Source organism: Muntiacus reevesi, chromosome 18 (assembly GCF_963930625.1).
Source record: "Muntiacus reevesi chromosome 18, mMunRee1.1, whole genome shotgun sequence".
In the NCBI taxonomy this organism is placed as follows: domain Eukaryota; kingdom Metazoa; phylum Chordata; class Mammalia; order Artiodactyla; family Cervidae; genus Muntiacus; species Muntiacus reevesi.
Window position 1 is genome coordinate 55,156,791 of NC_089266.1, and position 16,191 is coordinate 55,172,981.

Consider the following 16,191-nt stretch of genomic DNA (forward strand, 5'->3'; position numbering starts at 1 on the left):
ATGCACCTGCAAGAAGTCACCCTCTTGTGTTGCAAAAACTCACATGTGGGAGGGAGACAACTTGCTCAGGTCAGTCACTCTTAGGCAGTGTTATCAGTCCTCCACTCACCATCCCCCTAGAATGGAACAATGGAATGACTGGGTTCCCTCCTGAGGATTTCCCTTTTAAAAAATAAACAAGCAAGGGTTTTCCGAATCTGGCCCACATTCTATAGTGAAACAAGGCGGTGTGTCCCAGAGTGGGGAGGATGGGAAAGGAAGCTAGGCATCAGGCTGGCACACTTGGGCACAAGGTTCTGGAGAGTGTGCAGGCTTCTGAGATGAAAAAATGACAGACATGCTGAGCATCAGTAGTTGTGGCACTTCCAGGGACATCATTCATAAACAAAAAGCTCCCAAATCTCTCAGGTTCTCCTCTGGTACCTCAGGCAGGCATCCTCCAGATTAGCAAGAAAGCCAGGAATACCATTCTGCAAAGAAAAGGAGATTGTCATCACTCTGTCCTCACAGCAACTACTCTTGATTATCAGGTTGTGGCAATGGTGAAGGAAGATGCCTTGGGGAATAATAAATATGACAATAGGGCTCCTGATAAAATTTCAACAGAATGTTGTCACTGATGATGAAAAAGGTAAGACTCAGGGCACAGGTAAGGTAGGGGCCACAGTTGTCAGACCTTGCATGTTTTAGCATTTGCTAATAGAAATCTAAGATAATTCTAAGACACTGTTTTTGAAAAGAAATAGAAAACTCAGGAAATGGGACTGGGCTGGGCTGTGTGATTCTTCCAAAAGATGAAAAAAAGGACTTGCTTTACAGAATTAGAAATTGGTAAGAATTGGGAGCAAGAGGCAGGATATGTCATCCCTTAGTTAGTGTTGAACATTGCCCAGACTTTCCCCAAATGTTGTTTTGGTTACTCCTTCTACACATTGTGGAAATATCCATCCCCATTTTTTTTTTTTGGAGGGAAGAAACTGATGGCTTCCCTAGATTACATAGTCAGAAGTAGGACCAGAATTCAAAGCATGATGTGTTTTACTCAAGTTTGTGTACATTTTCACTCTCCCTGGGAATTGGTGACCCCACCAGCCTGTAAGTAGGACCTCACAAAGCAGACTGAATGGTCTCCATGAGTGATCTGCATACCACTGAAGTCCCTGCTCCTTATAGAAAGAAAACACAAAAACAAAACTGGAGGCTTCCCCAGGCTTGAACATATCACATTGTCTCCCAAGCCATGTTGGCCTAACTCCTCCATAAGCAGATACAGCATCCACAGGCACCCTTGTTCCCACAAGGAGCAGGTTATTGTCCAAAGGGTCCAGACAGTGACGCTGGTGGGATCTTGGTGGGAAAGTAGCGTGGAGCTGATATTCCAGGTAAAGATTCTGGTCTTTTGTCCCAACCTCGGTCCTAGGTGTTGGCAACCCCAGTCCTCACCAAAGTCAGTCAACCGTGCTGCTTCATCAAAGAGCATCCTGAGGCCCGAGACTGTACGTCTCTTCAGTCTGACAGCCCCTCAAGCTCAGTCAACATCTGTCAGGCTCACTTCCACTCCTGCCACTGGGGGTCTCACCTCGGCAGCCAAGTTGAAGATCCAGGATGGAATCCAGCCACCAGGGTTTATGAAGTAGTAAATGAACACTAGAGAGGGAAGGGAAGGGCAGTTCAAAAGGAGGAAAAATACAGCAGCAAACATCCAGGTTTATATGCAGGCCAAGGAATTAAGGAAGGAGGTAACACACAATTCAAGTGGACTCTCCCATCTCCTTTATGGGAGACTTATACACACACTTTGGCAAACAGCCGAGGCACATTCTGCTGCTATTTATTAAACCCGTGGCAAGTGCTAGATGAGGAGGGCATGGCAATCCACTCCAGTATTCTTGCCTGGAGAATCCCCATGGACAGAGGAGTCTGGCAGGCTACAGTCCATAGAGCTGGACATGACTGAAGTGACTTTCCATAGCATTGCATAGCATAGCATAAGTGCTAGATATTTGGATATATATCTCATTTAATTATTTCTCTCAATTATCTTGATTATAAAAATTGATAAAATTAAACTCTGGTTTATAAATGATAAAACTGAGACTTAGAAGAGTGGGCTGATGCACCCAAGGTGGCAGATCTAACACACATCAGAACTACAGTTCAGATTTCACTGCAGTCTCAAGGCCACACCCCTTCCAGTCCAGCAGGTGGCCACATAAACCCCTCCCAGATTCTCTCCTGAGTATGGAACTCAAGGCAGACACGTCCTGAGTCTCTTAGCTTTTGCTGAGTGAGCGGTACCTCCTCAGAGATGGTCCCACTAGCCTTCCTGCCCATCTCCAGCCAGAATGTGCAGTACAAGAGCAGCCTGAAGTGAATTCCTAAACCTTTTGGTTCACTTGGATGTTCTGATTTCATCTGGACAATGCAAGAGTAAGTAAAAAATAGACTGATCAGATTTAAACTTCCACCTTGCATTGTAGCCAAACTTCAGGCGTGAACTGAGTCTCCTTTGTTTCCTTTGAACCCATGCCCAGTCCCTGACCTCAGGGAAAGTGCATCATGCATTTCACGCGCCTCACAGGGACCGCTCACACTTCACAGGGCGCAGCAGCACACCAACAGATGCCGTCTTTTTACCTTTGCTCCGGTTACTGCCGTTGCTCTGCACGGCCAGCTTCACCTGGCACTGTCTCACGCGGATGAAGCCTGACCTCTCTGGGAACTGTGGCACCGAGGTGGTCTTGGCCAGGACCACCTGCACCTTCCGCCCCCTGAAGTCCAGTTCTCGCCGCTGCTGCACATAGACGCACTGCACTGCCGGTCAAGGCGAGACAAGAGGGAAGCCTCTCAGATGGATAAAAGGAAAGCCCACAAGTCAGAAGCAAAAGGAAATTATGTTGTTGCCTCCACGTGGCATTTGCTCCCTTAAACTGTCAGTTCACTTCCTACTTGGTCTGCCTAGCTTCCCTGCAAAACCCTGTGGCCTCCCACCTGGTGTTTTCTCTTCAGAGCAGGCATTGTGTACACACTCAGTTCCCAACTGTTGTCTGACTCTCTGTGACCCCATGGACCGTAGCCTGACAGATTCTTCTGTCCATGGGATTTCCCAGGCAAGAATACCGGAGTGGGTTGCCGTGTCCTCCTCCAGGGAATCTTCCTGACCCAGGGATCAAACCTAAAGCTCCTACATATCTTGTACTGGCAGGTAGATTCTTCACCACTGGGCCACCTGGGAAGCTCAAGACATGCATTACCCGCTTGTCAATGATTCCTTGCAGCTCTAATTATGAGGGGACCTCACTCCTCCTTTCTCCAGTAAAGCAATGAGATCTCAGAGGATTGGTCATTTATCAGCTGTGATCCTAGGCAACTTAATTTTGCTGAGATTCAGCTTCACTGTGCAAGAAAAAAGGGTAACACTGCCTGTAGACAGGCTTGGTGGGGGCATTGGAGAAAGACTGGAGCAGAATCTCACTCAGGAAACAGTGGGGTCATTGCTCTCTGTCCTCCCCTTAAGCCCTAATCATTGACCTCTGTGCACAGAGGATCGTCAGGCAAGGTTACTTACACCTGGTGACCATAGGGAGATATGTGGATACCCAAATATTAGTAGGCATATGTCCTCACTGGTTCTGGTTCACCAAGAGTGATATAATCATTTCACCTCAATAAAGATTCACAGACCAACCACTATGTCTATGGCCCTATTACAGGGAAGATAATTAGATTTGAAGAAATTGAGCAGGAAACACACACACACAGGGCCCAGAGCCAATGCTGGGGGAGGAGGGGAGGTGGAGAGAGCTGGAAATGTGGGGCCTGAGCTCCATCCCCGAGTCAGCTGCTAACCGCCTGTGTGTATGTGACCTTAACTCTCTGGGTCCCAGCTTCCTCCTCTACAGACCGAGGGAGTGTATTGAATACCCTTAAGGAAAAGTTGTTTTCAGGCCCCCAAATCTGTGGTACAAGGATTTTCTAGAAAAATTCTCAGGAAAGTATGAGCTGCCTTCCCACAGTTATAGATGCTCCATGGAGTCTGACCCAGAAGTCACACTCTGAGGTCTCTGAAAGCTACACAAAAAGAAACAGTTTTAGCAGATGCTTATGCAAGAGTCAAAGATCATGTTGTCCACACTTTCTGGATATACCACCATTGGGTCGTGGCCATGGGGAACAAAAACACTTAGAAAGCTGACTAACAGTATGTGTTTGAAAAGGATACGTCTCTTCCGGACAAAAAAAAAGGGAGCTCCATTTTCAGGTAGATCACTGTTTCTCCATTGCATTCTGTTTCATAGGCTTCTATTAAACAAAGCAAAGCAAAAAAACCAACAACACAAAAGATGTTATTGCATCTGGAAGTCCCTTTGGCTTCAATTAACAAGAAACTTTGATACGACAGCCCTCTAGGGTAATAAATCACTAAGTCGTGAGGCATTGAATTTTAGAGAGAGTCAGATATTTAGAACCACTGAAATCTTGTTGCCCAGGGACAGTGTCTGGTAGATATAAAAACACAGTAAAAACAAAAGAACCCAACAAAACTTGTTCATTGTATACCACAAACAACATTCTAAGACAGAAGGCAGTGAAACAAAATTAGGCATCCAAAAATAAATTTTCAAGTTCTCAAATCTTGGTAATCATCAGATGGCACTACAGTACCAATAATTTTTCCTGTTGTGACCTTTGTCCTCATCTTAAGTTTTGTGACATGTTACAGGTATCCTGGAACTGGGCAACCCAGTTTAAAAATGAAGTTTCCAGAGAGGTTAGTGTCCTTCCTAAAAAGCTAGGAAATGGCTTAACTATGTTAACTGTAAGTTTCTTGTCTCTCCCCCATGTTGCTTTATGTCACAGTTACAGGGACCAAATTTCCTTAAAATCCACCATGCTATTGTGTGCAAGTAGCGTCAGCTCTTGGAGAGAGAGAGCAAAGCGATGCTATGAAGTGCACAGCATCTGCCCGCAAGCTGTGTGGGAAGCTTCTAACAAACCATTTAGAGAAGGAGCCAAGCCTAAGCTTCTGAAGGCACCAAGAGAATCCCCTGAGAAGGTGCTGACAGCACAGAAATGTGTTATTTAATCTAGCTTTTAAAGAAAGAAAACCTATTAGAAGCAGACCACTGAGTTAAGAATGTATCAGTCCATCACTACAAGAGTTGACGATGACCTGAAAGGAAGGGAATGAGTGGACATCTGCTGCTTTGGCCTGCTCTGCTATGACTCTCCCCTTCTTGCACCAGAATCTCATTCTCCTTCAGGGCATCATCCTTTCCATCCTTATCCACTATTTGCTTTAAACAGGGCTGTTCAGTTCAGTTCAGTCGTGCAGTCGTGTCCGACTCTGAGACCCCATGGACCGCAGCACGCCAGGCCTCTCTGTCCATCACCAACTCCCGGAGTTTACTCAAACTCATGTCCATTGAGTCAGTGATGCCTTCTAACCATCTCATCCTCTGTCGTCCCCTTCTCCTCCTGCCTTCAATGTTTCCCAGCATCAGGGTCTTTTCAGATGAATCAGCTCTTCACATCAGGTGGCCAAAGCATTGGAGTTTTAGCTTCAGCATCAGTCCTTCCAATGAACACCCATGACTCATCTCCTTTAGAATGGACTCTTTGGATCTCCTTGCAGTCCAAGGGACTCTCAAGAGTCTTCTCCAACACCACAGTTCAAAAGCATCAATTCATCGGCACTCAGCTTTATTTATAGTCCAACTCTCATATCCATACATGACTGCTGGAAAAACCATAGCCTTGACTAGACAGAACTTTGTTGACAAAGTAATGTCTCTGCTCTTTAATATGCTGTCTAGGTTGCTCATCACTTTCCTTCCAAGGAGTAAGCGTCTTTTAATTTCATGGCTGCAATCACCATCTACTGGGATTTTGGAGCCCCCAAAATTTAAGTCAGCCAATGTTTCCACTGTTTCCTCATCTGTTTCCCATGAAGTGATGGGGCCGGATGCCATGACCTTAGTTTTCTGAATGTTGAGTTTTAAGCCAACTTTTCCACTCTCCTCTTTCACTTTCATCAAGAGGCTCTTTAGTTCTTCTTCACTTTCTGCCATAAGGGTGGTTTCATCTGCATATCTGAGGTTATTTATATTTCTCCTGGCAATCTTGATTCCAGCCTGTGTTTGATCCAGCCCAGCATTTCTCATGATGTACTCTGCATATAAATTAAATAAGCAGCATGACAACATAAAGCCTTGACATACTCCTTTCCCGATTTGAAAGCAGTCTGTTGCTCCATGTCCAGTTCTAACTGTTGCTTCCTGACCTGGATACAGTTTCTCAAGAGGCAGGTCAGTTGGTCTGTTATTCCCAGACTGACTCAGTGTTAATTTCAGGGCTGGAAAAATGAGCAAAGCATGGTCACAGTGATTAGGGAAGGCATATGTGGACAGAATCTTGGCTTGCCACTCTAGCAAGTTTAGGCCCAAAAGAGGCTTTGTAAAGGTTCTCAGGCAGCTTATAGAAGATCTGAGAGGACCAGAATGAGGTTATAAACCTCAGGATTATTCCAGAGAAGTCAAACTACTGCAGCCTCTGGAGCATACTCCATACTGTGGACTGTTGATATCAAGTACCACACATCAGAGGTTCTGTAAATGGCTACAGCACATGACTGAACCATAACTGGTAGGGAGATGGACAGAGAACATCTGGCTTTTCCTTGACTATATTGCACCACCATTCCCCATAAAGTAAGAGTATTTGAAAACAGTATGTGGCCCTAAACCATGACAAACATCCCCAAGGAAATAATATATGATCCAGGCTGAGGCGATAAGAGCCAATGCTGAGACTCTGGATGCCATCAGTAGGAAAGTCCCTGTTCCTCTGGGGTTGTGTCCTTGGTTAGAATGTAAGCCTGCATCTTCTGGTGGCCTCTCTGCTTGACACAGAATCTGCCTGAGAATGTGGTCAATTCAGAAGAAAACCGAGTCAATCTGGAGAAACGAAGTATTATGTGCAGCTATTCTGGAAACCAGGCACCCATGGAGTTTCAACATCACAAACCAATAAACACTTTTTCCCTTCATTACACTGCAATTTGTTAGCTTTTCTTCCTTGCAACCAAGATTCCTAACCACAGCAAGTGCCTGGCAGGGTTTCTGGCCCCTGGGCTAGCTGTATCTATTCTACTGTGCCTGGGACAGCAGAGACCACTCCCCACTCTAAGTCCCAGAAAGATCCCCTATCTAATGCCACTCATAACTCTCTATCATTTCTAGGGAAAAATCTAAGAAGTGTAGTCAGGTGGCCAGCCTAGGCCCTTGGGTCTCTGGACTCTCCTCCCAAGCTAATTCCAGATTCTGCTACCTCAACAACCCAAAAACACCCAACTGCTCACAGATCCAAAAAAAAAAATTCATGTTGTTTCATGCCTTCCTCATTTTACTCATACTGTTCCCTGGACCAAATGTCCTTAACCCACTCACCCTTCACTTTTCACCTCACCATGTGTGTATATTCTTGCTGTTTATAAAATTTTGATTCAATTTTAAAAACAAAGCTCAGAAACCACCTCCTCCAAGAAGCCTTCCATGCTCTTCCAGTTGTATACATCATATATATATATATATATATATATATATATATATATATATATAAACAAGACAACAAACTTGTAGTAAGTTCAAACAGGAGTGTGAATCTATTAAAGTATAACAAGGAAGTCCTAGAAATATTGAAGGCATATTTCAGCCCAGCACCTCAGATGTTTAAGCCAAAATTTAAAATGAAACATAGTATGATAGAAACTAAACCTATTGATCTCTGTTGGTTAGGTAAAATAGCAATAGATTCTACCTTCTAACTGATTTTTTAAAAGGAATATATGTCGCTCACCTGTAACCTGTGGGATCTGCCGTCTTATATAGCCTAAATCCATACAGACATCTGCAAGTAGATCTGGTGGAGCTCTCAGAGTACCAATGAGCTTATACTCATAAAGTCCAGTCGGCTGTAAAATGAGAACAGGTAGAAACAAACTGTTGATTCCCAAGTTGCTATTACACAGCATATGAAAAATAGTTGCTTGTGCTGTATCACTACTGAACATCTCTGAAGTCTTGGTAATGCAATGGTGAAAAAAACAGGTGAAGATCTTGTTGATCTTGCTGTCAGTTCTGTTTGTTCTTTGCCCCAGATGCTGGTGATTAGCTACCCAGGTAATTTAAGTAGGATTAAAGAAGGTTATGTGATAAACGGTGTCTAGTTTTGGCGGGCTGGTGGTTTGTTGTATATCATCAGGTGTTTAGGGAATGTCTCTATGCGGGATTCATCAGAAGAGTTTGTTCTGAGTATTAGAAGGAGCTGGCCATGGGGAGATGAGAAAAGCCCATTTCTGGTAGGGAGAGGGCCCACAGATGGATGGATTTTCTTACTCAGAGAACAGAAAGTCAGGCAGACCAGAGAACTGTGATGGAGAAAAGTGATAGGAGCTGAGGTCAGAGAGGTCGTGGGGGCTGGGTCCAAAGGGCTTTGTGAACCAAGGCTTTGGGCAAAAAGATTTTATTCTAATAGCTATGGAAAGCCAGTCAATAACTTAAAATAGGGAAATGATTTTTTAAAAATAGTTCTTGCTTCTTGGTAGAAAATAGATCATAAGTGAGTAAGGAGATGGGTAAGAAGACCAGGACAATGATCCAGAGAAGAGAGGTTGGCCATTGGCCAGAGAGGTAATGATACTGACGGGGAGAAGTCAGTAATTTAGGGAAACATTTTGGGAGTAATGTCAACAGAATATTGCTGACAAGTCGGCCGTAGAGACAGAGATGGCTAGAACAAATCTTGTAACATTGGCTTAAACAACCAGGTAGATGGGAGATCTGAGAGAGAGAAAGCTTGCAGAGGTGGCGATCTGTGGGCTGACCAAGAGTTCTACTTTGAGCATGTCGAGTTTGAAGTGTTGAGCATGTTGAGTTGAGTTATTAAATACTCATGTGGAAGTGTCACATAGGCAGAGTTTAGACTATTTTAGATAACCATGGGCCATAATGAAGCCCAAAACATTATTGTTTTACCAATTCCAAGATGAAATTTTTCAGCAACTGCTTTTGTTTTTTCTATAAAACTTGTGTATAAAAGAATGAAAAAGGGATACATGTAGATAGAGAACAGATTTGTGGATACAACAGAATAAGGAGAGGGTGGGACAAATTGAGAGAGTAGCATTGTAACATATCCATTAACATATATGAAATAGAAAGCTAGTAGAAGCTGTTGTATAACCCAGGGAGCTCAGCCTAGTGCTCTGTGACAACCTAGAAGGGTGGCATGAAACGGGGGAGGGATGGAGGAGAGGTACAGGAGAGAGGGGATATATGTATACTTGAGGCTGATTCATGCTGTTGTGTTGCAGAAACCAACACCACATTGTAAAGCAATTATCCTCCTATGAAAAATGTTAAAAAAAAGAAGAAGAAGAAGAACAAAATGGGGGAAGAAACACCAGCTTCAAACCATACTAGTCCTTTTTATTCAGAAAAAAAGATCATTTCTAGATTTCTAAGTACAAGAGATTTTCCTTGTTTTCATGTTAAGCCATATTCTTTGAGGATGTAGGCTGGAGTGGATACACTTCACTCTCTGTACAATGGCAACTAATTCCTAACCCCGCTGCCTTTTAAAAGGTTTATTGTACAATTCCTGACCCTCTTGCCAAAGGGTTCTTTCTTAAGATTAAACTAATGACTAATTCCAGTACAAAAGCAAACAAACAAAACAAACAAAAACGAACCTTTTACATGTACCTATACTTCCAGATGCTAACGGAGTCCTATCGGCTAACCAAACGTGAATGAACCCACATTCTTAAACACTTCCAAGAACTTATGTGAAGTCAAGGTGTAAATGTGGAAATCTTTTTAGAGATTCTGAGGCTTTAAGGGTCTCCTGACTTAGGTGGCATGACAACAATTGTCAGTTTAGGAATCTCAGATGTCTGTGAATGTACCTGGCAGAAAATGGGAAGTAACATTGAAATTGAATTCATAAGGATGTTCCAGCTATACCAAGTGTTTCCAACCAGCAGATGAGAAGCTGGTAGGTCTGACCCCCATGCGTGCTGTGCCACGGATGCCCCACAGGAAGGACAGGACTCAAGAGAAAAGTCCTCCTTCTCCCCCTGTCTTCTCCCATCAGGTTCACAGACGGGAAGGGGATGAGGTTTTACACCCAGCATACATCTACACCCACACATGTTTTAGTTAGCTTGGGATGAAAACTTCTGTTCAGGAATACTGCAGCCCCATTTTCTATATGCAGTGAGCAAAAAGGATAGCTATGTATAGAGATTATGACCTCTCCAACTTCACATGGATTAGCTTTGGTTATCTGGATGAATGAAGACAAACTGCTTCCTGTAACTAATTCCCATCCCTCCTGAATGTATTGATAATTTTAGCCCTTAGTGACTTCAGTCCTGTAATATTGCAGAAAAGAAAAAAGAAAGCCCTCAAAGAAGAGAAAAATAAAGCAATGTGATTTACGTGAATACTCAAGAATGAACTATTATGACAACTTCCTTTAAACACTCCCTTCATAGCAGGACTGAGAAATGCCAGAACACCGGAAGACAAATTGTGGGATGACAGCTTTCCTTGTCCATCAACAAAATGTTCTTTTTAGGTGTTTAGCAACCCCATCCAAATTCTTGCATCAAAGAATCATTTCCTCTGAAAGAGACCCTCAGCAAACATATTCACAACTTCATTTTGTCTTTGAAAAAATAAAGTGAATTTTTATAACTATAAAAATAATTCATATTCATTAAGAAAAATTATAAAATGTGAAGAAAATGTAATTGGCATGTAATGCTAAAATCCACAAATAACCTAATTGCAGTACATGATATATTTCTTCTCTTTTTAAAACTTTTTATTGAAGTACAGTTGATTTACAATGTTGCATTACATTTTGCTGTTTAGTAAAATGACTCAGTTATAGATATACATATCTTCTTTTCCATAGTCTTTCCCATTATGGTTTAATTCATCACGGGATATTGAATATAGTTCCTGGGCTATACAGTAGGATTTTGTTGTTTACCCATCTTATATGTAAAAGTTTGCATCTGCGAGCCCCAAGCTCCCAATCCTTCACACCCCTTCTCCATCTCCCCCAGGCAGCCACAGGTCTGTTCTCTATACCTGTTAGTCTGTTTTTGTTTCATAAACATGCTCGTTTGTGTCATACTTTAGATTCCGTGTATAAGTGATAATATATGGCATTTGTCTTTCTCTTTCTGACTTGAACTTCACTTAGTATGATATTCTCTAGGTCCATTCATGTTGCTGCAAATGGCATTATGTCATTCTTTATAATGGCTCAGTGATATATATATATATATATATATGTATGTATGTGTGTGTGTGTGTGTGTGTGTGTGTCTGTATACACACCACATCTTCTTTATCCTTTCATCTGTTGGTGGACATTTACATTGTTTTCATGTCTTGACTATTGTAAATAGTGCTGTTATGAACATATGGGTCCATTTATCTTTTTGAATTATAGTTTTACTGATTATATGCCCAGGAGTGGGATTACTGGATCATATGGCAAATCTATTTTTAGATTTTGATGACCTCCATAATTCTTCCATGACTGAATCAAATTACCTTGCTACCAGCAGTGTTAAGACGTTCCTTCTTCTCCACATTCTCTCCAGGATTTATTATTTGTAGATTTTAATGATGTCCATTATGACTGATGTGAGGTGGTACCAGTGTTGTTTGGATTTTCATTTCTCTAATAATTCATGATGATGAGCACCTTTTCATGTTCCCATTGACCATCTGTATATATCTTCTTTGGAGGAATGTCTGTTTAGATCTGCTCATTTTTTGGTTGGGTTGTTTGGTTTTTGTTAGTGAATTACAGGGCATGTTTGTATCTCTTGGAAATTAAGCCCTGTCATCAGCATCAAGTACAAATATCTTGTCCAAGTCCATAGTTCATCTCTCTGTTTTGTTTTGTTTCCTTTGCTGTGAAAAATCCTGTAAGTTTCATTAGATTCCATTTGTTTATTTTTGCTTTTATTTCCATTGCCTTGGAAAACTGAACTAAGAAAACATTGTATGCTTTAAATCAGAGAATGTTTTGCTTCTTCTAGGAATTTTATGATGTCTTGTCTTATATTTAAATTTTAAGGCATTTTTAGTTTACTTTTGTGTATAGTGTGAGGATATGTTCTAGCTTCATTGATTTACAAGTGGCTGTCCAACATTCCTAACACCGCTTGCTAAAAAGACTGCATTTTTCCCATTGAATATTCTTGTTTCCTTTATCAAAGATTAATTGTCCATAGGTATGTGAGTTTACTGCTGAGTTGTCTATTCTATTCCATTTACCTGAATGTCTGTCTTTGTGCCAGTATCATGCTGATTTAATTACTGTAGCTAAGTAGTATTTTCTGAAGGTTATGCCACCTGCTTTGTTCTTTGTCCTCAGGATTGTTTTGGCAATTCTTTGTCTTTTATATTTCCATATGAATTTTAGAATTATTTGTTATAATTCTGGGAAAACTATCATGAATATGTTGATAGACATTGCATTAAATCTGCATATTGCTTTGGGTAGTATGGCCATTTTAACAAAATTCTTCCAATCCAAGAGCATAGGATGCTTTTCTTTTTTTTTTTATTTTATTTAATTTCCTTTATTAATGTTTTATATTTATCAGCATGTAAGTGTTTCAACTCCCTGGTCATGTTTTTTCCTAGGTATTTTACTTTTCTGGTTCATTATTAAAAGATTTTTTTTTTTAAGTCCCCTTTCTGATATATGACTCTTGGTGTAAAGAAATGCAACTGATTTCCATATGTTAATCTTGTATCCTGCTACTTTGCTGAATTCATTTATAAGTTCTACTATTTTGGTGTGACGTCTTCGGTGTTTTGTATATGGAGTATTACGTCACATGCATATAATGACAATTTTACCTTTTCCCTACCATTCTGAATATATTTTATTCATTTTTCTTGTCTGATTGCTATGGCTAAGACACACGTCTTCAATACTGTGTTGAAGAGAAATGGTGAGAGTAGGCATCCTTGTTTTGTTCCCTATTTTATTAGGAAGGTTTTCAACTTTTCACCATTGATTTTTGTGTTGGCTGTGGGTTTGTCATAAATAGTTTTAATTATATTGAGACATGTTCCCTCTGTACTCACTTTCATAAGAGTTTTATCACGGACTGATGTGAAATTTTATCAAATTTTTGTTTTGCATCTATTAAAATTATTATGTGGTTTTGTCCTTTCTATTGTTGATGTGGTGTATCACAGATTTATTTGTATATGTTGTGCCAGCCTTGTGGCCCTAGGATGAATCCACTTGGCCATGGTGCATGATTTTTTTATGTGTTGTTCAATTCAATTTACAAATATTTTGTTGAGCATTATTGTATGTACATTCATCAAAAGATATTGGTCTGTAATTTTCTTTTTTGGTAGTATCTTCGTCTTATTTTAGTAGCAGGATGATGGTGGCCCCATAGAATGTCTCTGGGCACGTTCCTTTCTCTTCAAACTATAGGATGAGTATCAGAATTATCAGTCTAAATTCTTCTCTGTGTGTTTGGTAGAATTTGCCTGTGAAGCCATCTGGTCTTGGACTTTTATTTGTACAGATTTTTTTTTTTTTAATTAAAGATTCTATTTCACTTCTAGTGATTGGTCTGTTCAAGCAATCTATTTCTACTTGATTCAGTTTTGGTGAGCTGTATGATCCTAGAAAGTTGTCCATTTCTTCTAATTTGTCAAATTTGGTGGCATGTAATTGTTCATAGTTTTATATATATATATCTCTTCAGTATCAGTTGTTTTTCCTCTTTCACTCTTTATTTCATTTGGTCTTCTCGCTTTTCTTCTTGGTGAGCCTGGCCAGAATTTTATCAAATTCATTTACCCTTTCAAAGAACCAGGTCTTGGTTGTATTGATTTTTCCATTTCCATTATTTTTATCTCTATTGATTTCCTCTCTGAACTTTATTAACTCCTTCCTTAAGCTTCCTTGAAGTTTTGTTTGTTCTTCTTTTTCTTATTATTTTAGGTGGTGAGTTTGATTATTCACTTGAGATTTCTTATTTCTTAAAGAAGACCTGTATCAATATGAACTTTTCTCTGAGAACTATTTTTGCCACATTCTACAGTGTTTGTATAGTTCTGTTTTCATTGTCAATTTCATTGAAGTATTTTTTAGTTTCTTCTTTGATTTTATCATTTGAACACTTTTTAGTAGCATACTGTTTAGTCTTCATGTAATTGTTTCTTCTATTTTTCATTTTTCTGGGATTGATTTCTAGTTTCATGCCATTGTGGTCAGAAAAGATGCTTGAAATAATTTCTATAACTCTTAACTTTGTTGAGGCTTGTTTTGTGCTCTAGTATGTGGTTAGTTGTAGAAAATGTTCCCTGTGCACTTGAAAAGAATGTGTATTATGCTTTTTTGGAATGAGACATATTTCTTTTAAGTAAATAAATAGTTCTTTGTAACATATGTTATAAAATGAAAGTAACATGGTATAAACGGGTGGTATTCTTATTTTGAAAGTGAAAGTCACTCAGTCATCAACTAAGATCATGGCATCTGGTCCCATCACTTCATGGCAAATAGGTGGGGAAAAAATGGAAACAGTGACAGACTTTATTTTCTTAGCCCCCAAAATCACTGCAGCCATGAAATTAAAGACTCTTGCTCCATTGAAGAAAAGCTATGGCCAAACTGAACAGCATATTAAAAAGCAGAGACTTTACTTTGTTGACAAAGGTTGGTATATACAAAGCTATGGTTTTTCCAGTAGTCATGTATGGGTGTGAGAACTGGACTATAGAGAAGATTGAGTGCCAAAGATTTGATGCTCTTGAACTCTGGTATTGGAGAAGACTCTTGAGAATCCGTTGGATTGCAACAAGATCAAACTAGTTAATCCTAAAGGAAATCAGCCCTGAATATTCATTGAAGGGACTGATGCTAAAGTTGAAACTCCAATACTTTGGCCACCTGACAGGAAGAACTGACTCATTAGAATAGACCTTGATTCTGGGAAAGATTAAAGGCAGGAGGAGAAAGGGACAACAGAGGCTGAGATGGTTGGATGGCATCACAGACTCAATGGACATGAATTTGAGCAAGCTCCAGGAGTTGGTGATGGACAGGGAGGCCTGGCATGCTGCTGTCCATGGGGTCACAAAGAGTTGGACATGACTGAGTGACTGAACTGACTGACTGTTCTTATTTTAAAGAATACAATTTTAAAGCTATAGAAAGATCATGCCTAATTTATTTTCATAAGTTATTTGAAAAATTGTTTCCAAACAATTTTACAAATGTGAATACTGTGAAAAAATTATTCCATATAAGCCTGGTCCATAATTTATCATTTTTTCATTTTGAAAGCAGTAAGTTTTACTAGAGCTAAATTTTAGAGTAAAGGACATTAATATTTGAAGTGTCTTTATACATTTCATAAATCTTTAAGATAGTTGTTTTCTCTATATCACCAGTATCAAAGGAGCATCTCATCAAGATTGGGTACCATTGTTTGTACAAAAGAATAGAAAATAAATCAGTTTATTTGGGCAATGTTTTTAGAATTGATGTGTAAGTCTTGCAAATTATATAAACTCTTTCAAGCTTGTTGCTGTACTTGTTAACCACATTAGCACTTCAATGACTTCAAATAAGTTTACTCAAGATGTTCTTGGCTTTTCCTAAAGCTCCTCCAGAAAACCAGTTCTAAGAATAGCTCATTTTTTGTTAAAGTAAAACACATTGCATGATTTTCTATACTCCATTTGTAGGATATTTCATTTGCTACACTTCATATAGCTAGAGAATTTTTCAATGGTAGAGAATCAGTGACTATAAAATGTTTAATACAATTAGTAGAAGAAATAAAATTGTTAGAACACATACTATCTTTCTTGTAGAGAGAAACCCTATGGTCATATGCATAGTTAGTAAATTTTCTGGTCTCCTATGCAGGTAGGAGCGGCTATATGGCACTTCCTTTCTGTTTTGAATATACACATGATATTTACATCTGCAGAAGCTGTTTTGTGACAAGAGACAAGAGGATGTGGACTGAAAAGATTCAAAGAGTTTTGCCAGCCACATTGATAAGCGGATCCAAATCAGCAACTGCTAACCTCTAAACTACTTGTTAGCTAGAAA

At 40.0% G+C, this 16,191-nt stretch overlaps 1 protein-coding gene across 1 annotated transcript in view; it reads right to left on the minus strand.

Moving 5' to 3' along the window:
• Positions 1 to 404: 404 nt before the first annotated feature.
• LOC136150200 (phosphatidylcholine transfer protein-like) overlaps positions 405 to 16,191 on the minus strand; it is a 33,100-nt gene continuing 17,313 nt past the window's right edge. Inside the window, exons 2-6 of the mRNA XM_065910941.1 lie at positions 7,858 to 7,972; positions 4,223 to 4,302; positions 2,638 to 2,809; positions 1,580 to 1,647; positions 405 to 470 (exon numbers count right to left, since the gene is read on the minus strand). Of these exons, the coding sequence (XP_065767013.1) occupies positions 405 to 470; positions 1,580 to 1,647; positions 2,638 to 2,809; positions 4,223 to 4,302; positions 7,858 to 7,972 (501 nt within the window). The remainder of the gene's footprint in view (positions 471 to 1,579; positions 1,648 to 2,637; positions 2,810 to 4,222; positions 4,303 to 7,857; positions 7,973 to 16,191) is intronic.